At 40.1% G+C, this 24,377-nt stretch overlaps 1 protein-coding gene across 1 annotated transcript in view; it reads left to right on the top strand.

Annotated features, from left to right (window-relative positions):
* Nucleotides 1-24,377, top strand: part of kcnd3 (potassium voltage-gated channel, Shal-related subfamily, member 3) — a 61,907-nt gene that overhangs the window by 1,145 nt on the left and 36,385 nt on the right. The window contains exon 3 of the mRNA XM_077608371.1: nt 2,032-3,212. Coding sequence (XP_077464497.1) covers nt 2,110-3,212 — 1,103 coding nt within the window. The 5' untranslated portion in view covers nt 2,032-2,109. The remainder of the gene's footprint in view (nt 1-2,031; nt 3,213-24,377) is intronic.

Raw genomic sequence — 24,377 nt, 5'->3', positions numbered from 1 at the left:
TCACTAGCCACTCAATGCTGCAGGTTTTTTTTAGCCTTACTTCGGTTCGGGATCGATTCCCACTTTGTAGTAGCGATGTGATTGCGAGTGTGAATGGCCTCAGTGTGCCCTATGACTGACTGGTGACCAATCCCAAAGTCAGTTGGGATAGGTTCCAGCACCCTGTGACGCAGGCAAGGACAAGCGGTGTTTAAAACATTCATTAATTTTCTCTACCGCTTATCCTCACAAGGGTCGAGGAGGGAGGGGGGGCTGGAGCCTATCCCAGCTGACTTCAGGCACTAGGCAGGGGACACCCAGAATTGGTGGCCAGCCTATCGCAGGGCACAAAGAAACAGACAAACATTCACGCTCACACTCATACCTGGGAGCAATTTAGAGTACTCAACCACCCTACCCTGCATATATTTGGGATGTGGGAGGAATACAGAATTCCTATTGAAAACCCACGCAAGGGGGAGAACATGAAACTCCATGCAGTGAGGACCCATCTAGGATCAAACCCTCAACTCCAGAACTGCTAGGCCAACGCGCGCCTGTTTCAAACATATGTATGAATATTTTTCCCACCTGCATTTTGGGAGATTTGACTTTCTTCTTAGTAAAATAAGGATTCTGTCTTGCCATCTTACACTATAATGCCCAAGAATTTGTGACTTCATAGTCTACTTCTGTGGAAATCAAAACAGTCTGCAGAATAAAGGGCAAGGTTGAAATATTTCATTTTAATTGTTGTGGCCACTGAGCCTTGCTTGATTTGGAAATAGAAGATATATATATTTTTACAATGCCAAACCAATTCCACAAAGGGCTATGTGGGTGCAGGATTTCATTCCACCTGAAACCGCACCAATGAGGTTTCTGTTGAAACCAGCAGCACCTGCTGCAATCATTATTATTACAGTTGTTGGGAAACCCTGCACTCTCTTGGCCCTTTTTGGAATCAGTTTGATACCTGTGCTGTAACCTCACTTATGGTGGCTGGAAAACACCAGAAAGTGGATTTACTGCAGAAAAAGACATACTGCAAAGGTCGATGCAGTTAGGTAGATGACTCTTTGTTACCATGGCTGCTCAGAATTAGTCACCTGGATTACTAATCATCCGGAAAGATTGTTGTATAATGTTAGCAGCTTGGTTATAGCTCTGTCATTTGCCGCTAAATATTCTCCAGTCAGTTAGTGTCTGTTTACATCCATTGTAAAACTAAGCACTTTGCCTCTGAGTCATATCCATATCCATTCATATGCAAACCTTTTTCTTGTAGTGTTTAAAATAATCAAATGCATTCACTTGCCTTTTGCACATTCAGCAGTAATGTTATACAAGTGGAGCATTTGTATTTCATTTTAATTGATTCATCTATATTAATATCAATTAACCACATGGCCAACAATTCAGGGTAGGCCAACACCACTGTGACACTCGTGGGGATAAGTGGCACAGAAAATAAATGAATGAAAAATATGTGGCTTTTCACCAGGTACTCCAGTTTTCTGCCACATCCTCAAAACATGCATGCTAGGCTAGCGGGGCACTCCAAATTCTCCATAGACGTGACTGTGAGTGTTATTTGTCTATGCATAGCCTGCGATTGGCTGGCAACCAGTTCAGGGTTTCTGCCGCCTCATACCCACACAGTTGGTTAGCTACGATAGACGCCAGTGTCCTTGCGATCCTTGTGAGGATACACTTTACAGAAAATAAATAAATGATTGAACTCAAATTTAAACATTTTTTCCACCCTGTAGACCTTTTATTTTGCATTCTTGTTTTGGTGACTATTGACATTTTACAGTTACTTAAGCACTGAGTTCCTGCATTTAAGTTCCTGGTGCATAAAGACAAGTAGTGTTTGTTTGTTTGTTTGTTTGTTTGTATGTTTGTTTTATGTGAATATGATAAAAAAAGTGCTGAAGTTTGAAATGTTATAAATTAACATATTTCTTTCAAAATGTCCCCATTCTCCTGACCTGTGTCCCTTCCTACTTCCCTTTCCCGTGCACTGCTGTCATTTCTTTCTCTCCCTAGTTGGCGAATCAGCTGAAGCCAAGCTGGTTGTGAAAGTGCGGGATTTCTTCCCCCCCTACACCCCAGGTTGGAGACAGTATGGCAGCGGGAGTGGCGGCATGGCTTCCCTTTGCCCGGGCGGCGGCCATTGGCTGGATGCCTGTGGCTAATCTACCCATGCCGGTGGCGCCAACTGAAAAGAACAAGCGTCAGGATGAGTTAATCATTTTAAATGTTAGCGGACGGCGTTTCCAAACCTGGAGGAACACTTTGGATCGCTACCCGGACACTCTGCTAGGGAGCTCTGAGAAGGAGTTCTTCTACAATGAAGAGACGAAAGAATACTTTTTCGACCGGGACCCGGATGTTTTTCGCAGTGTTCTCAACTTCTATCGTACAGGCAAGCTCCACTACCCGCGCTACGAGTGCATCTCCTCCTATGATGAAGAAATGGCTTTCTTTGGTATCATCCCAGAGATCATCGGTGACTGTTGCTACGAAGAGTACAAGGACAGAAAAAGGGAGAATGCAGAGCGTCTGATGGATGACCAAGAGGACAACAAGGACGCAAAGCTGCCAAACATGACCTTCAGGGAGACTATGTGGCGGGCTTTTGAGAACCCTCACACTTCCACCATGGCTTTAGTCTTCTACTACGTCACTGGCTTCTTCATCGCCGTCTCTGTCATCACCAATGTGGTTGAGACAGTGCCCTGCGGCTCTTCTTTTAATAAGAAGGAAGTGCCATGCGGCGAGCGCTACACTGTGGCCTTCTTCTGCATGGACACAGCATGTGTCATGATCTTCACCGTGGAATACCTGATGCGCCTATTTGCTGCACCAAGTCGCTACCGCTTCATGAGGTCCGTCATGAGCATTATCGATGTGGTGGCCATCTTGCCATACTACATTGGCCTGGTGATGACTGATAACGAGGACGTGAGCGGCGCCTTTGTGACTCTCCGAGTTTTCAGAGTGTTCCGCATCTTTAAGTTCTCCCGACACTCGCAGGGCCTTCGCATTCTTGGTTACACGCTGAAGAGCTGCGCCTCGGAGCTGGGATTCCTACTCTTCTCCCTCACTATGGCCATAATTATATTTGCAACTGTAATGTTCTACGCAGAAAAGGGTTCAAGTTCCAGTAAATTCACCAGCATCCCAGCTTCCTTCTGGTACACCATCGTTACTATGACAACACTTGGGTAAGAGCAGAGCAGACCTTTTATCTGGTTACAAGTGCATGTGTGTGTGTGTGTGTGTGTGTGTGTGTGTGTCTATGTGTGTGTGTGTGTGTGTGTGTGGCTGTGGGTGTGTGTGTGGTTTCCTCTGTGGCCCCAAAAGCCACAACTCCTCCAGTTTGTGCCACATATTCTCTGACATGCTTTTTAGGATGGATGCAGTGTCAAGACTATAGAGAAACTGTAGTCAGTTTACAGCTGTTTTTATAACTAATGGTGCCTTTCCGGGGCATAACAGCCATCAAGATACTCTCTTTTCTCACACTAATGGCTGTACCGTGTCCTTTATGTGCAATACATAAGAGAGACACGCGGAATTGCTCTTGACCAAATGGGTTGAGTTGAAAAGTCAGACAAAAATGGCTTGGAAACAGAGATAGCACTATTGTTTCCCTTTCTCATCTGCCCTGTGGTTAGCAGAATACACCTTTAGAGTGAACTGAAGGACATACTTTGTGCTGTAAGAGCCCTCATGTTCCTTTAGTCACATTTTTGCATCACACTAGTTACTGGATTCGCTTCAAGTGCTTCTCGATGCTTTGATGTACTGCATAATCAACCAGTCTAGTGTAACTGCACTATCTATTGAGATTCTATAAAACGGTTAAAGAGACTCAACAAAGATTCTCAACAAAGAGTTTTGACATTTGCAGACTAGTGTTTACTTTTCAATATATTTCTTGTAATATAAAAACTAAATAAACAAAGCACCCATTTTGAAGCCGAACTACAATGGAGTAAACTACAACAATCACAATGGCAGAAATGTTAAGGATTTTTGGATAGGAGAAAATGGTCAGCTTCCTAACCGTTCCAGCTGCTAATCAATACTTTGATGAACTTTTACAAGATATCCCGTGTCAACAAAAGTCATTTTGTATCAGTGACAGGAAAAAATCCACAACAGTCTGTGTTGTCCCTAAGTTTTTCTTCTGAGCATTCCTTGAAAAGTGTGAGTCAGAGAGAGAGAGGCTGACAACTGTAGCACCCTTTGAAATGTCTGAGATGTGGAGGCCCCACAAAAAACATCGATGACTTAGTTGTGTTGTGTCACTCTATGCCACGCTGCCAGCGAACTGACAGTGTACTTGGTGGATAGATCTGCTCATTTGTCTGTGCTGCTGTGTGTAATGCATAAATATCATCTTAGTGGAGTGACACACTAGAAAAAGTGGGTTTTGCAATTATTATAGTGAGAGCAAAGTGTGGAGTGCGCTGTTGTTTCAGTGTGTGGGTTGTTTAGCTTTGAAGCTTGCTTCCATCAATAAGCAACAGCCCGGAAGTGGTTGTCAGAGTGACTAACTGCGGCCAACTGTATCTGCTAACAAATGCAACCGTCTTTGATATCCTGGCCTCTGCTTTTGGTATACACTATAAACAAACACAGATGTTCAACTAAACCATACACCTAATTTTTGTCTGCAGACAGATTGTTGTGTATTTTCATTATTATTTTGTCAATGTTTCATCACCCTTACAGGGTTCCAGGTTTTGTCATCAGCAAAAAAAATTAATTAGATGTGTGAAGAAGATTCATATTTAAAGGATTTATTTTCAGTTACTATGGCATAGCAGATATTATTCAATTTCACTTCATTTGTCTGATAATGTATTAAATACAACTACTAATTGGTTAATCTATTCATGCTATTAACATAAACTGAAAGTCAAAATAATTAAACTCTTTCTATCGTATGACAAACATGTCATTCACACAAGACATATTTAATGTCTATCACAGATTTGGTTTCCTGGTGTCACTTGCCACTTGCAGGGAAGCAGGCGTAAGCTTAAAAAATAGATTTACTGAGAGAAATGGACAGAAGGCCCATGGAAAAATATTCAATTTACAAAATCCCCCCAAAACAAGATAAGCGGCAGAATCCAACACAAGGAAGAGTCACCATGATAAGTAACATGACATGACTAAGGAACAATGACCTTGGACAACAACAGTGAAACAACAGAGTGAGCAAAACCAGGAAACTAAATAAAAACAAATTGATGAGAACACAAGGCACACCTGGACTAGGCATTAGATGACAGAGGGAGCTGATTGGCAGACACAAGAAACAGGACTGATGAGAACAGGTAACACAAAAAGAGCTATAGTAAACCATAGCAAGGAACATATTTTCCTATCGAAATATTGATAAGTTTTTAAAAAATTCTAATAAAACACAACATGACTTTTTAAGACACTCGTTTTAAAATACATGTTTTGTGAAACACTTGTTAGTATGATTGAGGCACAACATCCATGCATTCATTTTGTTATGATTTTGCTGTTTAGAGCCAGGCCTGAGCTGGAATATATCCCATCCTTTGGCTACCCGCCCGAGTTGGTTTCTGTTCCAGTTTGAAATGTAACCCAAATATAAATCCAAGTGTAGAGCTCAACCAGGTCGAGGTGACACTGTGTAGAACAAAAAAAGTTTTCTTTAATCCTTGAGAGGATAGGCAGTTCAGAAAATGATGAATGACTTGCTTTTTCATCCAATTTCTGGTCCTATCTTTAGTTCTTGTTATTATTTATTTTCTGTCATTAACTGTCATCAGGATTTATTGTGACTTTTGTTTATCTTTTCTTCTTGTTTTCCCCATTTGCATGTGATGTAAAGTGCCATGAATTACTTTGTGTTGAATTGTGCTATCCGAAAAAATGTAACTTTCCTTGCCTTATGATTGATTTGGCTTACACACTTGTGCATGGGAAAGATAGACCATACGCATATGTGGCGGTGTGTGCACATATAAGGGGACATGCAATAAGAACACCAAACTCAGTATTATGTGTGTAATGTTTGTCTTCTTGCCCCTCGTTCAAATTCAATTAAAAAGATCTTTCAAAATCAGTGTAGTAATGTAAGAGGCAACAGCTTGTGAAAAACTATGATCAATGCAAATGAACCTGTATTGATCAAGAGAAATGTTCTAGTGTTACCAATTACACGTGTGGCTGATGAGCTTTTGATTAAACGACAGGCTCATCTTATTTTTTTTTTATCTTTCTATTTTTTTTCTTAAAACAGTTAATGAAGTCATTTATCTCGGAAAATTTAGGTCCAGGTCTATTCTTAGCCTTTTCTTTGTCAAGATCAGTGTTGAGCTAACCTGCTCTGAGCTCTTCTATTAATTGTTTGCATAATTCATGCTGTGCATATTCTGTGACTATTCTGCCTCTCTCAAAAATCTAGCTTGATCTAATCCGTGACTTGACGTGCTTGGAAGTTTAGTCAGGACTTGACTGGTTCCCTGCTGTGATTCTGGATCATAAAATTCATACATGAGATTTCCATGCCACTTCCAATTACTGTAAATGACTATAATCCCATCTCTTCATCAACAAGACAGTGACAGAGTGGTGTTAATGTCCACACAGTTGCAATTTAGACGACAGCAGGATGAATGATGCATTTGTGTATCTGCTAGCAAACCTTGTGTACTAAATAATTGCCACATGATTTATTTTAGCAATCTGTATTTTCCTGCCATTTTTCTAAAATTGTGTGAATGAAATATTTATTTCCATCTCATTTCGATGAGCTTGTCTCTTTCTTTGGGATGCATTTTATTTCTTTAAGCCAAACTCTGGATGGCGGCCAGTTATTTTGAGAGACAGTATCGAGTGCCAATACTGTGCTGTGCAGTAAATATGATATTGCCTTGACAAAATACATTTACCTGGTATCATCAAGGAAGGGGTGGGAGTTAGTGGAGGTTTCTTATGGCTAATACGACTGTGAAGGGTAATTGACAGGGAGAGGCTGTCAAGCATGTGCTTTATCTTACATAGGACCATTTCAATCATGGTCTTACCACGCATGCAAATGCTGCCCAGTCATAGGACACAGTGTCCGGACAAACTTCATCTCAACTGACTGGTCCAAAGTAATTGGAGTGATGCTCAAGGTGCCATGTAGAAAAAAATGGATCGGATGTGGTAAAATTTCATTATGAAAACACTTTGCCTCCCTCCTTCCTTATCTCTAGCACTGCTTGTCACAGTAGACTGGCTTCAGCCAAAGACCTCCAAAGAACATTACACTTGCAGTATGTCCACCCCATCAATTCAATTACTATACCACCAGAGTAGGCGGATTCTGAGTCAGTGGTAATGCCACTAAGCAGTGCTGTGTCTATGTAGTATTGTACCCTACTCTTATCTATCTATAACCAACTATGCTACCCCATATTGTCACGTAATTTGTGGGTGCTGAATCCACATCTGAACATTGGTTTTTGCTGCGATTATTTTTGGGGTGGCGGAATGTTTTGCAAATTAAGATTCAAGTTTGATGTGCAATGCAAAATGATTGCAATATTTTCAGCACTGTGGGTATATAAATGAGATTTATTATATATATCTAAATATATATAGTATATAGTTAATACAGTGAAAAGCCCCCAGAACCATGTCCGCCACATAATTTAACACCACATGATTTTTTTTTATCACATTCTTCTTGCAAATGTGAGAGGTATATAACACTTTATGATGCAAAGCCCAGCAAAAAGGTGTGATGAATTGTTCATATTTAAATACCAAACCACAGATGTGAGAAGTAACAAAGGATACAAGAGACGCAACAGGAATGATAGCTTTGCACAAATGTTTAACTTCCTACATAAATGCCATGACTCCTCCTCAAGGTTATATTAGTGTACTTAATGGCAATTGTGGAATTCATCATACCTAAATACATTGGGCCCTATTTTTGTAGACTGCACTGGTGTGAAAGCACCCAATAGTGCAGTGATTCTTTTGCCTTACTTTGGTGTGGGCACCATTGGATTGATTCCCATTTGGTGGTGGTGTGATTGTGAGTGCGAATTGTTGTCTTTCTCTGTGTGCCCAATGACTGACTGGCGACCGGTCTAGGGTCCAGTTAGCCAGGGTTGGTTGCCCTTATTTCCCGCTGCCCCAGGCGGGCCAACAACATTCTCAAGAATTCATCCCTCCCAGGACACTCGCAAATTGAACTGCTGCCATCAGACAAACACTTCAGGTTACTGAAAGCACGAAGAAACAGACTACAAAACAGATTAGCATTAGGATCACATCAAGTCAATATTATTTTGCGATGTTTTCCATTCGGAACGCTGCCATATTTTACAAAAACGGTGTTCTACCTACCTGCAGGATGAAAACCCAATCATTCCTAAGTGACGGTAAAAATCGCTCTTTGGTTTTGTTAAATACTATGACATAGCATTGTGAGTGAGTTGTCCACATGACTAAAACCTTTGTAGCATCCTGGGGGAGGCATCTATCCAGCTCTCTTTCCTCTCACATTACCTGTGTGGCTAATCAGTGTTGCAGTGTGATGATAGCGGCAGTCTAATGAGTGAATATAGATCAGGCTGTGGTGATGGATGTTGTTGTCAAGTGATTTGGACCATAATGAATGTTCCCGGGCCAGGTAGACTAGTCTGGCAGCAGGAGAGTGTCCGCAAAGCAGCTTTTCAGTCATAGCACTTCAACTGGTGTGGTGCAGCAAGCCAAACAGACAAAGTCCTGGTCCCTTTCCCAGTTTCACTCAATTGAACAATTATGTACAGTGTGACCAACAAGGCGACACATTATTAGGGAGATTTACATTTTAAAAAGAAATAAGGTCATCACACAGCTGCAGTAATCCTGCCACAATGTTGTGTCTTGCTTTATTTTGCATGTATATTTGATAGGTGAAATGAATCAGAAGCTTTGATATTACTAGCTGTGGTTTGATTCTGAATGACACATTACGCTTCTATATTGACTATCATTTCAATAAAGAAGTGGTAGGCAAAAAGCAAATGTAGTATACATGTACATTTAACCCTCCTATGACCTTCAAATTGGCTTACATTTTTAATCCTTAGGGTCAATTCAATAGCAGCCATTTAAATTCTACGAGATGTAGGCACTCCACTTTTAAAGGGGATGAGACGGTTGGTTTTGATTGGCAGCACATTGGAATTGATATTCACACCTACAGCAACGCAAAGCGCCCTATTTCAAATGTGCCTGTTTGCATACTGTTTTTCCATTACCAACACCTGCTCTAGCCTGCCTCCTCACATGGCACAACAATGTGTCAGTCTAAATCTTTGCCACACACAAAAATAGAAGCTTTGATGGCAAGAAATGTGCCTTTCCAATGTCAGCATCGCAAAGACTTGCGTTTTTATTTCCCGATTTGACTCGTACACTTGTGCCAAGATGAGAAACTCAAGTTGGCTTGGCTTCAAGTAAGTCACATTCAAGTATTTCCAGGTGTACCGATACATTTTCCTCTCCTAAATTCGGTATGCTCTATGTATGTCTGGCAACAGTTCAGAGTTCAGTAGGAGACCCGAATAATAAAAACATTTGGAATTATGTAAAAAGCTATTTTTATTATTATTATTTCTATGTAATTATTTTGGGGGAGAAAGATTCTTATCCTCATTTATTTTGAGGTCTTAGGTCAAGTTCCACATGCAGAGAATTGTGTGACTGCTTGTTTCAAACTCGAAAAAAATAAGTGCTTGATTGATCACTTCTCGGTACAGTTTCATCCATGATCAGTCCTTTCTCTATTGAACAGTTCTTACTCATAAGTCTGGCGTACTCCTGTCTCTTGCTGTGAGGTCATTGATGTGTGCTCTATACAGAAAGCATGCTGGGAAACAGTAACAGATTGGATCTGAGCCCCATGGACAACCAGATTGATATTGAGAAGCAAGCCAAATGCTTTCGAATGTCACAGATGGCTGCTGTTGTTGATTTGACCGTCACAAATAGCTTTTATGCTCATATACATGCCTGAGTTGGAGGGTTTATGACAGGGGTCTCAAACTTGCGGCCCGCGGGCCAACTGCGGCCCGCGGGACGATAATTTGCGGCCCCCGTCTTAATATGAAAGATCGATTTTTTTTTTTTTTAATTTTTTTTTTTTTTTTTTTTTTTTTTTTTTTACCCCTTTCCCCATGATGGCGCCGTTTAAGTGGCAGCCAGTGGCAGTAGCTCTGTCCACTCATGTTTTTCTTGTTTTACAGCATGTTTTACATGAAAAATTAGAGGGAACATTGACATGCACCTGCTTGTGGCAGGTGTGATACTGGTGTGCCGATAGCGAGCAATGATGATGTCGTGACCGGATGATTCGCCTAAAGACGTTTCGCCGACGGACGTTTGACAGACGGACAGGTCGTACTAGTATTTGTTAGTTTAATGATTAAATACAAATACTAGTATTTGTATTTAATCATTAAACGCTGTTTTCAGCTGGATTTGACCGAATTTGAGAGCATTTTGAGCCGTTTGGCGAATGGACGTCTATAGACGTTTTTTTGCCTCCATCGCGATATCATCCAGTATTTGTATTTAATCATTAAATGCTGTTTTAGGATGGATTTGACCCGATTGCTGTCATTTTACGGCTCGGTTCTGCTACATCTGCCTGCCCAAGAGTGCTTATTCCCGGACTGCCATTGATGGTAGACGAACATTGATTTTTACTATAATTTGGACAACACCGGCGGCGGGCCGGATTAAAAATCCTAACGGGCCGTATATGGCCCGCGGGCCGAGGTTGAAAAACTTGTACACACACGATCCGGCGGGGCGAGCGTTCGAATCCCGTTTCGGCGAAACCTCCGTTCGGCCGAATGAACGTTCGGTGGAACGTCCATTCGGCGACCTGCCCGTCTGTCAAACGTCCGTCGGCGAAACGTCTTTAGGCGAATCATCCGAGTACCGATGATGTCGCTCACACTGGTACTCAGTGCGCTCAGGGAGGTTGTCTTTCTGCTCAGACCAACAAAAAATTAGAGGGAACTTTGGTTCGGAGCTGAATGAACCAATCACGGTGAGGTATACGGCTCTGGAGGGCGGGACATCGGCCGGGCTGTCCAGTGCCTCGCTCACTCACTCATTCATTCCTCCAATCAGCTGGGCGGAGGAGAAGCCGTGAGGCCGATCACTCCGCTCGGCGCGCACACTCCTCCGCTGCTCTCAGCATAGAACTGAATGAGGCGCTATGATCCGTGATCCAGCCTGTGTCAGTGTCTGTAGCCATCTCCGCGATTGAAACGGAGAGCGAAAGTGCACATGCGCCACAAACCCGCGCGACTGAATGTGAAAGATCAACCCGAGACTCATTCCAAGTGGAAAAACATTACAGAGCCCCAGAGATGTCTCTTTCAAAGCCTGCCGTGAAGAGAAAGGTCGGTGATGAGCACAGACAGTTTCAAGAAAAGTGGGGAGTGCAATATTTCTTTGTTGAACACAGGGGCACCCCGACGTGTCTCATTTACACTGAAAAAGTTGCGGTGCACAAGGAATACAATTTGAAACGTAATTGTACTATGAGACATGCTGAGGAGTACGAAAAATACCAGGGAGATGAGAGAGCCAACCAGGTTGGCAGTCTTAAAACACGTCTTCTGAGGCAACAGGATCTCTTCAAGAAGGCTACCAAAGACAGTAATGCAGCAGTCAAAGCTAGCTACGCCGTTTGTGAGTTGATTGATCCTGTGCTAAGTGATCCCAAATGGCTCATGGACTTGGCTTTTCTTGTTGATATCACACATGAGCTTAATGTACTGAACAAGAAGCTACAAGGCCAGGGGCAACTTGTCAGTGCTGCCTATGACAACGTGAGAGCATTCTGCACTAAACTTGTGTTATGGAAAGCCCAGCTCTCTCAGACAAACCTTTGCCATTTCCCAGCATGCAAGGCTCTCGTGGATGCAGGCACACCATTCAGTGGTGAGAAGTATGTTGAGGCCATTTCGAAGCTACAGGAGGAATTTGATCACATATTTGCAGACTTCAAGACACACAAAGCCACATTTCAAATTTTTGCGGACCCCTTCTCCTTTGATGTGCAAGATGCCCCTCCTGAGCTTCAAATGGAGCTCATTGACCTGCAGTGCAACTCTGCACTCAAAGCCAAGTTCAGGGAGGTGAGTGGAGAAGCAGACAAGCTTGGGCAATTTTTGAGAGAGTTGACCCCCAGCTTCCCTGAACTTTCCCGAAGGTTCAAGCGGACCATGTGCCTTTTTGGGAGCACATACTTGTGTGAGAAGCTCTTCTCCACCTTGAACTTCAATAAGTCCAAGTACAGGTCCAGACTTACTGATGAGCATCTTCAAGCTCTACTGAGGGTCTCCACTGCTTCCTCCCTCAAGCCAAATGTGACTATGTGAGAAGAAGCGCTGCCAGGTCTCTAGCAGCAAGGAGTAGGCAAAAGAAGCCGTGTTCAGAATATTTCATGTTCAATGTTCCATTCAAGTTCAGAAAGTTAAAGGTTAAAGAGCTGTTAATACAGACATTTGAAACGGAATAAAAATAATTCATTTTCTCTACTTAGCCAGCCAGTGTATATCTACTGTATGCTCATTAGTATTATTTGGTTTTATATTACTGATTGATTTATTTTTTATTCATCTTTAAGTTAATTTATTTAATTCATTATTTTTTGTTAAAAAATAAAGATATTTGATAACGTTGGAAAGTTTTATCAGTGTTTTTCTTGTGGAAATCCTGATGCGGCCCAGTCTCACCCAGACTTGGCCTCTAGCGGCCCCCAGGTAAATTGAGTTCGAGACCCCTGGTTTATGAGAACTAACAGAGCACGCAAAATTCATGGAATTCAAGCTTCGGCTAATGTAAATACCAGATTCCACACTTCATTTCATTATAAAATAAGATTTGCTCTTGTAAACCTCCCGCCTCTACTTGAGTTTTCAAATGTAACTGAAGTTTCTAAGATAAGTCTTTTTTGTAATGCCCTTAAACACAAAATGCACCCCTCTTGTTCTTTTCAAAGACAATTGCAGAGCCCCTAAGCACGTTGTATTTTATTGATCTTATGTTTCTTTGTTTACCATAATAGTTTTTGAAAGACAAATAGATAACTCCTGGAACACCTGAAAAACTTGCCATGAACTGACTGACTACCTACAGATCAGTGTATCTATGATAATTTTGCTAAGCATGTGACAATCTGAGCCAGTCCAGTCTTAGTCTGCCGTTTCTACCTTAGACGTCGGGTTGCCTAGCAAGTCATCAAATTTGTGACTCAACTCATCACGAGTCTGAGTCCCTGTGCAAAAACCCATCCCTGGCATTTGTTTTATTGTCGTGATCTTTGCTGTTTTGGAAGGATTGAGACCGCTGAGCAACAAAGGGCCACATTGGTCTCCAGCGGGCAAAAATATATTTATGATTAGGCGAAAGATAGTTCTATTCATCAGGCTATTTACGAGCGTATCATCAGATAAATGCTATGCGAATAGAAGGCCGGGGAGAGCAGTGAGTGATTGATTTGATTGCCGTATAATCCAATAAGAGATTGTGGCTTCTGCAAACACAGATGCATTGTAAAGAGGGTAGGGCATCTGATATCACACACTAATGAGGCCACCACTGAATATATATTTTCCATCCTAATGGTGTTTTGCATGGTGTGTGGAAAATTGTATGATTGTTAGGATGTTTAGATGTTGCTCCCGAATTGGATTTTATTGACGGATGTTACTTGGGCTATCTCTGATTTATGCGTGCGTGCGCATGTGTGCTTGTGAACGAACATTTGCTCTCAAACCAAAATCATTTGGGGATTAGAAAGTGATGGAATGGTTTTAAGGGTATAATCCTGATTTGATTTCACCGCGGTACGAAATGTTATTTTTTACTGTTTTGTCGGCAATATACTCAATTTCATTTTGGCGTATTCAGTTTGTGTGGCACCAACGCGGATTTAGGAATCCTTGCCTCGGAGTAAGGGAAGTAAACTCCTTTGCGATGACGTTCAAATAGACACACTTGCCTGAAAAACAAACTGCTATTGCAATTGTTAAAGTAGTACAAAATCATGTTTAAACTAGAATGTTCAACTTTCAAATTTAATTAAATAATATGCAGTACATACGTTATACTTGCAAATTTTATATTCATTTTCATGTTAGAATACAAATCAGAGTAATTCACACATGCAGGTTAAAAATAGCAACCCTCACGCTCCCATCAGCCCCGCTTTCTATGCCACCTCCTCTATCTCCTATTATCACCCTGTTTTCAACACATTTTCCACTTTTGCCTCCTCCTGGAGTGCTCACATTGTGTATATTCTACAACACACAGTCACACACACACATGCTAGTCAAACAACATGCTTTTTTTGTCAGTGGAATATTTTTAGCCATGTCTTCTGCTGCTCACTTCATTGTGTTTCTGTGGCAACCCTGGGCTATAACTGATGTGTGATATGATATTTGCTGCGAGTGTGCACTTACAGTCTCTGTCAGGTTTAAGTCACTGTACATTTTTGGCAAGATATCCCAGATCATGTGATCGGAATTCACAGGATCAGATTCATGTAACAAAGATAGGGCTTTTAAATTTTTACCTATGTCATGTTTAGGTGTTTGGGGTTTCTCCCCTGTGTGACCTGTCCTTGTGATTGTCATTTCTCCAGCCTTGGTGTCTCTCCTGCTCACTGCCTATCATGTAACCCATGTGTTTCTAATTGTCTTGTCAACCCTTGTCTATTTAAACCCTGTGTATTTGTGAGTCCTTGTTGGATGGTCTGGTGTTCATGCCTGTTTCTACCCAGCCCTGTTACGTCATGTACCTGTCCTATGTTCATGTCCAGTGCTCCTTGTCCCCCTCTGTATTTTCCATGTAAGGTCTGGTTCATTTGTTTTAGTTGTTAGTTTGTCACTTTCCCTGTTTTTTGCATTCAATGCTTTGTTGTTTTTGTGTTCAGTTTTAAGATGTCTTTTATTGTTTAATTGCGATTTTGCAAGGAACATTCTGTGACTTTCATACAGACCAATTTACTACTACTGGTTTGTATGAACACAAACAAAGCTACTCGAATGAAGATGATCCACTTAAAATGCCTAGCACATTCAAAATGGCCAGAATTACAGCATAATTGATATTAGGTGTTAGGGAAGGGATAACCAAACAATAGAAAATAACATTTGGAATGGGCACCAGCAAACCTTACACGTATTTCGATGGCGGATTTTCCATTTGTAACTAGTATGTCTGAGAGGAGACTGGAAGATCTTTCACCTTTATGTAAACATTAAATACAGCAAACAAAAATCGGCACAACCTGTCGTTTATTCAACTGTGTTATTTTAGAGACTGAATAATTCAAGAGCTTACTTGTCTGCATCTCCACCATTAATGGTGCGATTGGTCTTCTTGTAAAAGATCTTGGGCAATCATGCAGAACTACATGCCCATCTACAGAACCCATCAGAAAACACATAATTTAGCCCCGCTGTTCGGATCTTAGAAAATCAAGCTCATAGTGCTCTCTCTGTCTCCATCACACCTGTTGTGACTCAAATTAAACAGCACAACTGTTAATCACGGTGCGTTTGTCATGTGCAAGGCTATAAATGACGCACAATCTGGAACAAGATTCTACCCAAAATAGCTCCCGGCTTTTACTTGTTCTGTGTCGCGTTTTGGTTTGGGTTTAGCATATGTAAAGCATTCAACATCTGTTTTTTTTGGGCCTCCTCTCCAGTCTGTTCACATACAGAAATGCATGCATGGATTTATCAGATTGAATGCCTCCCCATAGGCTCTTCTCCACAGGCTGTTTTGCGGCTAACTTGGGTCTCCTTGGATGACAAACTTGCACATCCGTTATCGGCCTCCTCTTTTCCAGAAAATCGATAGTGGGCTTTCTTGTTTTTTTCTTTGCACTCAAAGTGAGTCATTCGTCAACTTTTAAATATGTGCACAACATGTAACAGTATTTCAATTTAGATATGAGTAAGTGGCCATTTTATTGTTAAAGATTTGAATTATGTTGGAAGATTCAATTCAATTGAATCGCGTGCTGGAAAGAAAGTACGGTAAAATGATGCTGTGCGCATAAAAGATGCACGAGGCATTGACGGACGGCCATTGTTGCCAGAAGAGGCAGACAGGCATGGAGATAGCATTGGCATTCATATAAACAATGAATAGAAGCATGAAACATTCATCTATCACAGCTCTATCTAATTTGTACTGTACTGCCAACATCTATTATTTATCATCATGTGATGAGTGTACTGCCAGCAAGTAAAATGAAGCAAATGTGTATCATTGACAGACCATGTAAACAAGTCGTGGAAAGTTCAGGTTAAACATAAAATTTAGCACAACATTATTTCAACCACTCTGAGTATTTGCGTATTCATGATTTCCTCCCAAAAAATATGAACTAATGTTAAAATTCAATTGAATGCCATGCTTTTTATTGGTGGACGGTTGCCATAGAAGTACGTACAAGATTGGTGATAAGAAAAACCCTGACAGGGTCGTCCAGATTGACAAGGACTGACTTTTAAACCCCCTGACCCCTTTCCATGAGCTCTTGTCCCACTGAAATGACCGTGAGGCTGGGAGTGCTATTTTTGGAATTGGGGTCATCTCGGGTAGTGAATAGAAACAACAGGGAATATTTTTTGAAAGACTGATAGCAAGTAAAAAGAAAGAAATGCTAGAAATAGAATAATCAAAATACATCTGATATGAAAAGGGGATGCCTATTGACTAAATATGTTAAGTGGAATTCAAATTGTGTGGTTCATATTATTTTAGTAGTGCTCCAAATTCTTAATCGTGTGTTTATTAATTGTTGAATATCATTTTAAATTGGCCCTAATTATTATTATCATTATGTTACATTTGCAAAAATATTTTACAAAGTTCTAACACAAACTTACATTTTTCATGTATTCATTTTCTGTATTGCATATGCTTACAAGGATCGCGGGTTACTAGACAATCATAAGACAAAAGGACAACCAAAGAGACAAACAACCATTCACACCATTGAGTACAGAAAACAGGACATCCACTCTTTACCTTTGATTGTTCTACAGGCATTTGTACTTGATCTGTAAAATTTGAGAAGTATAAAAATCACTGCTCAAGACAAATTGAACTCTGTACAAGAAACACAATCTAAAATCCACACTAGAAGAAATATAATCAAAAGAAATCTCGCAAAAGGACACCATATGGTTGGAAAAACATTTATAACCTTACATTAAACTTGAGAATCTAGGTTGTAAAAGTAGGTCACCATATACCTGTGGAGCATTTTATACATATTGAGGATGATAGCTTTTTCTGTATGACACGTGATTCTAGCAAATAATAGATGTAGAGTGTTGTAGGTGGGAGAGTTGTGTAAGTGAAGAGGCGCTGGATAGGATGATGGATCAAGTAGCCCTGATTATGTAAAAAGATTCAGAGAGTTCGTGACATATTTTGCCATTTCCTACAAGAAATTAGATTATGGGAACATCACACTTATTGGCGTACTCAAAATGTGCTGATTGAGTAAGTGAGGCGCGTAATTTGTATTCACTTTTAAACTGAGTTTAATCAGAAATTGTCTGCTCACACCGGCACCATGGGGGGTTTACCCTGAATCAATAGCCAGCCAATCACAGGGCAAAAGGAGACGGACAACCAACCATTCAAGCTCACACACCTAGGGGCAATTTAGAGTGTTCAACCAGCCTACCCTGCATGGTTTTAGAATGTGGGAAGAAACCAGAATACCCGGAGAAAGTCCACACAAGCCCACGAAGAACATTCAAATGCCACATCGTGAGGACCGACCTGGGATTGAACCCTCAACCCCAGAACTGTGAGGCCAACTCACCAACCACTCTCCCACTGGGCCCCCGGATCATATATGCAGAAAGACATAAAATTCCATCTTACTGCCAGATGGAAGTGTCAAGACACAATGTGGTAGTGGTAATGTTTGCTATAATATTTAGCAAGCAACATTAGTTTCAGAGTCTCCAAGTCATTACCGTAGCAAGAAGGAACCGGAATTACAACGCTCCCCTCTCCCACTTTAACAGCTGATCTGAGTCAGAGTGAGGGTGTACAAATGAAAATGTCATCCATTTAAAAGAAAAACATTCACAGTGGAAAATGGAGAGATACATGAAGCAGGGCTTTCAGTGATAGGCATTGATTAGTGAAGTCACAATACTGACTGATGACAGATTGTAAATATTGTTTGTCTCGAAGGATATGAGCGATGGACAAATGAAATTTTACAGATTTGAGGATGTGAGAAAAGAGGGTTGATTTCCCTGAGGGGATGGAGATGGATGAGTGAAGAAGACATTGTAGATGGAGACGGAAGTAGAAAGAAAATGAGGACTTAATTAAACAATTTATGAAAGAAACACTGATGCTCACTGGCTTGTTGAAAGTCAGTCTGTTTTTGCAATTATTGTGCTTAAGCAAGAAGCATAGATATTTAAAACTGTACTTATGTACTGACATACAGTACATGTAGGAATGTGTTTAGTCTTATAGATAATATAATCAATTGTATTAAAATATACATAAATCATTATATTTGCACTTGAAGTTGGCTGGTTTATAAAAGTGATTTCCAAGATAGACTGCACCAAAATAGTTTTCAGTGTGTTACTATTTCTATTTGATTCAGGGGGTTTTCTGCTCAGTTTACTCTCAGGAGGCTTAATGAGATTAGTTCACTTTTTGTTGGTTTAGCCGTTAATGATATTGGAGACTGAAAACACCTTAGTATGTAGTCCTGCTAATACAAAGGACACTAATGCTCACTAAGGTAAAACAGGCTAAAGTGAAATATTCACTCTATTCCTTTTTTTTACTTTCTTGACTGAGTAGTAAATAAAGTACAAGTTTTACTAGTATGCCTTCTATGGCACCAATTGTAAGATGGTCATAGTATCCTTGCAGCTTAGTCTTTTGTTGCCTGGCAACTGTAGTCGAATCCAGGTTTGTGTGAAACAAATAATTGCAACTTTAAAATGGAAAAAAGGGAGGGATAGGCATAAACGGCTATATACATAAAAAAGAAGTATTAGTGGTACCCTTTCATTAAAGTAAACGGCACAATGGCCACTGAAAGAGCTTGGAGGTGATTTAAAAAGCAGTAACTTAAATACTAGAATGAACTAAATAATAAAACTGGATGGAAAAAATAAAGGTACTCCTCAAGCAAGACTGTAAAAAATGCATTTGGGGAAATTTTACTTGTCTCTTTGATTCAGTTTTACAAGAAGAGAGCAACAAATGCGTCCATATGTTCGCATCCATTTCTTGTGGTTTGCTATGTTTGCAAATTACAATGAGCTAAAATACGAGCTATTCTACATTAAACAAAGCTTAATTATACTGGTGATCCCCAAAGAAAAATTTAACTGGCTAAACTACAATAAGATGTGAAAAGTAGCTTAACTATATCACAGCTACTTTCGCTGTAATTATTCATTGTACTAGTGGGGAATACATGAAAATTTGGTTCTAAAATCTTTGGATTATTCTCCTTCTTAATTCCACATCATTATTAATGTATTTGAATAATGCAGTGATAGCTTTTTCTTATCATTTATTTAACCAAACTGTGTTTTTGACACAAATGTAGTTGCAGAACGTAACAACACTTGGTCACAACTCAATTTTGCTATGGTCATTAAATATCACTGTCATGAAAATATCAGTTAGAGCCACTGCTCTAAACAATGATCAAACCTGGTGTCAATAAAATTAGCTTCAATTGAGCAAATGATTCGGTCTCATCTTAATGGATTTGAATATATGCAGTATCACGTTTCACAACAGAAATGCAGGATCAATTACAAAACTTATTTATTTATGTCTAAAATGTCTTTTACTGTGTCTGTATTCTTACCCTCTTGCCACTGTGACAATGAAATTCCCCGAATACGGGATAAATAAAGTTATCTAATCTAAAATGCAGTGGCGGTCCGTGAATTTCCTAGCGACGCCTTCATCTGACGGAATCAATCCAACCCTCAAAAACTATTTTATGGCTATAAAACCTGTACTGCAGCTACAGCTGCGACACATAAAAAATCATCAATAATAACCTCATACAATTGAAATATTATTTAGGAATATAGCCATATTTTACTCACCAAAAATCCTTTTTACCTGTACACAATATCCATCCTCCTTTCTTTCCTCCTTCTTTTCTATCGTCATCGAAGCTAATGCTGAAAGTCGAGCCTGTCCTGTCGTATTTCTGGCATACGTTTTTATTCGATTTAGTGCTCAAAATGTTCGTTCCTGGTTGTGACAGGCTTGCTTGTTTTGGAGTTGTCCGACCTTTCTTAATGATGTCCAGCTTTTTTTCCTGAAAAGTCCCGTCTTGAAAATGGCTTTGACAGTAAATCTGCAAACAAATACATTTTTTCTCCTCCTTCAGCCATTGCGGTTTGACAAAACCTCTATTGAATCAACACAACAATATATTTGCTTGTGCAGCTCGCTCCAGATACAGTTTGGTAGCTCTGGCTAGTGCACTCTATCACTAGCCAATCATAGTTGGTGAAAGCGATGACGTATCCCTACGCCTGCGAGAAGGCAATGACGTATCCCTACGCCTGCGAGAAGGCCTTGGGGTCGCCAAATCGAATTCTGATTGGTTAAAGCAACAGTTTTATCGACGCTTGTTTTATGTAGCAGAGCCTGCAGAACTGACTGTGAAGGCCTCAAGGCAGATTTCTGACCCTGGCAACAAATAGCTGAAATGTGATTGGTTAGATGCTTAAATATGAAAACACACATCTGGAAGCAGCACAACCCGGTGGAAAAGAAATGAAATGAAGCTGACAGGCAATTTGGAATTATTGATAAGTATTCATGGACAAAACACAATTAACATCAGTCTGTGATTCAGATATTTTTTTAGGCCAGCAGAGAAGGCCTTACGGCCCTGACGGTCCACCACTGCTAAAACGTTTGGTCAAGCCAAAGACAACATTCATAAAACTGATTTTACATCTCTAATAGAGTATCTCTGAATCACGTCCCATCCATCCCCCATGCCCCAGCCTTTAAAAAGATGAATGCCAAGCCTTGGGTTAAGATCAGTTACCAGGCTAGCAGTTTGTGCCCGTAATGATAAAAGGGTGGTTGCCCCAGGAGCACGTTCGTTGTGCTCTCACTGACCTTGGAGCTACTAGAAAATAGGCTCATTCATCAGATGGCAACCTCAAGCTAATCCAGAAATCCTGTGAATCATTAATGGCAATTTGGGTGATATGTGGGCCATCAGTGAGATAAGGAACATGTCAAAAATAAGTTCTTAAAAAGCATTACGGTTGTTTTTAGAATAACAAACGTTGCCGTGCAGCTTCCAGTCAACAGAATTACAAGAGTAGAATGCAACTTTGTTGTAGCATCATTATATGAAATGTTTCTTGGTGCTGTGAAGCTTTTAAGTACAAATACAGTAATTGTACAAACATGTTTAGAGAACATAAGACTGAGCAGGGGAGACGATGTGAACTTTCTTGATGGATTTGATGTTTTTTTTTTTCAAATACCAAGCCACTGGTTAATTGAATAGATGCACAGAAACAAAAATTCTTGGGCGAAACTGAAAATTAAGATCACAAGACTGAAAACAGGAACATTTGAAATGTATGATAAATATTTTTTTTAATCTATTTTACTGAATGAATTTAATTATATTTATTAATGATTTGGTTGGATGCTTTTGTGCACTTTGCAAAATGTGAGTGGGAGCACGCTGATTGCTTCCTTATTGTTGGTATATTTCAATCAATCAAACCTTTTAATTTAGTAGAATAGAAAAAGCATCACAAAGGGCTTTACTACTTCTTTCTTTATTCTTTAATCAAATATCAATTGGTGCCTTTTTGTAGGTGGTACAGAAAAGTGTTTTGGAGATTAAAACTGAAAACTCAAAAAAAATTGCCATGTTTTTTTTATTAATATTTTTTTGTTTGCAGGATTTTTGTTTCAACCATTGCTAATTGTTCTCAATTCCTAGATCATTTGCTGATATGTCATGAATCTGTATTTGATTTCGAAGTCACGATGTTGTTCTGGCTGGCTTTGCACTGACAGATGGCGAGCGCTCTGATTTTGTCCTGAAAGGCCTGAACCGCTGACTTTAACAATGGGGATCAGGAGGCGCAAGTATAGCATCTCCCGGGAAGGGAGTTGGAGCAAAACATTAGAGGCAAGTATCATGCTGAGACACACTGCGAAGCAGGTGCAAATGCTTGTTCTTCAGGTCAGAGGGTGTGAAGAAAAAATACAAGGGTGGAAAAAGTGTTTGAAGAGGGCAGCACTCAAAGAGGGGGGAACTTGGTTTCAGAATGACGACACCGCCAGAGATAGCTGGATAGAAAAAGATGGCACACTGCGGTTGCATCATTCTGTTGCCACACATCACAACTCCACTGTCATCTTTTTATCTGCCATCACCCTTTGCTCCCACTTGCTATTTTATTTCAAGCACTTTTCAGATACACGAAAGCTTTCTATTAAAACGAAGCAGCTCATGAATTAGCCTCTTCTGTTCATGTGTAGTTTGTAGCCTAAAGCAGAAATGCAAATTCACTTGAAGGAGACAATTTACATTATCATAAAATGCTCCACAAGTCTTTGCCTCGCTGCTATCTATGCGTAGTGTTTACACATGTTAATCGCCTAAGCGGATGTTGAATTCTCTTGATTGTTGTTTGATAGAATTCGGAAAACCCTTTGGATTCTTTGGATGGACACAGGTCAGGGAGATAGGCACCACATGTCAAAAAGGATTCGGGCTATCTGTTGGGTAGAGAGTTCTTGCTGTTGTGATATCTTGCTGTGTTTTTCCTCCCTTTGGCACATGGAATAATGGATGTGACAAATTATTCAGAATCTGTTGCTTGTGGCTGTGGGTCACTGGTAGTGGTTAGAAAGGGCCACTTGTTTCCTTTCACTCAAATTGAAACGCACGCACAGGCATGCAGCCTCACAAAACAAAATTTAGGACTACATTGTTAAGTGAGAAAAGCATATTGACCCAATTGGATATGTATCCTTTGAGTGTGTGTCTTTATTGTTCTGTGGTTTACAATGTAGAAAATAAGGTGGAATACATTTAGTGAGTTCTTCAGTTGTTTTGCAGAGGGAACAAAATGATCATTTCATACAAGTCCCGCATTATTAATAGAATTATTGCAGAATAGTTACTGTTTGTTAATCTCAAACGCTTCATAATCACGTTGCTGGAAATCTGGCTGGGCCGAATTTGACCTCGTCGTGCCGCATAGTTTGGTAGATACGTGTTCCTACTATTTGTTGTTGAATAATATTGGTTTAGTAAAAAATAGATCAAATAGACACCGAAATCTGCCTAATTACAATGTCTGAACAGAATCAGGAGATTTGTCATGAATATTATACTGTTGTTGATTTTAAAAATTGATGATTACTCAAAAGTTTGGTGGTTTTGAACTTCCATTTTGATACAGTCTCCTAGAAATATCTATAAACAAAATTAGGTAGTTCTTTTATCTGTACAAACTTTGACGAACAAGTTTTATGCGGCAGGTTGAGGATTTTTGTTGAGTTGATTTATTTACTATAAGTTTGAACAGAGTCGCTGTTTAATTGTGATTTTACAGAAGTCTCAACTCAGCACTTTTAGCAGAGGAGCAGCTCTGCTCAAGTGTGTCAAGCGGGGAAATGGTTCCACGAATTAGGAACAGGACATCCTATCTACTGTCAACCAGAGGCAATTTATGACTGTCACTTCCTCTAATATGTGCAAAGATAAAGAGGAGTTCTTGCGGGCAGATGCATTTTTAATATCAGAGTTGATCAATAAAAACGGCTACTTTACTTAATAGTTCTGGTCCTTGGGGCCCATTGGACTTGTTTGGATTATACAGCAGTCATTATGTTGGCCAGTTTGACTTAAATATACTCAACTGTCTATTGCTGAATATCACTCTGCCTTGGATTATCCTTTTACAACCCTTTATACATTGTCAACCATTTATACCATTTCTTATTTGTCTGTAGTATAATAACAAAGGGTGATTTTTACTATACATCCAACCCGTTCATTTTTTTTGGCTTCCCTCCAACTCTCTCAGTCTTCAGCATTTCACCGCTATCCTGTTAACTTTTCTACTGGCTTTTTTTTTTACTTTTTAATATTTAATCTTGTGTGTCCACATACTGTGTGCAAGAGGAAGATCTCCCTTGTCAGAACTGTACAGAATGTACTGAATCTATAAGATACTACCTCATTCCCCCTCTCTTTTTTTCTGTTCTAACATTTTTTTTTC

The sequence above is a fragment of the Stigmatopora argus genome, chromosome 1, assembly GCF_051989625.1.
Source record: "Stigmatopora argus isolate UIUO_Sarg chromosome 1, RoL_Sarg_1.0, whole genome shotgun sequence".
Classification (NCBI taxonomy): Eukaryota; Metazoa; Chordata; class Actinopteri; order Syngnathiformes; family Syngnathidae; genus Stigmatopora; species Stigmatopora argus.
The sequence above is the reverse complement of the archived record's forward strand: the minus strand, read 5'-3'. Positions and strand labels throughout refer to the sequence as shown.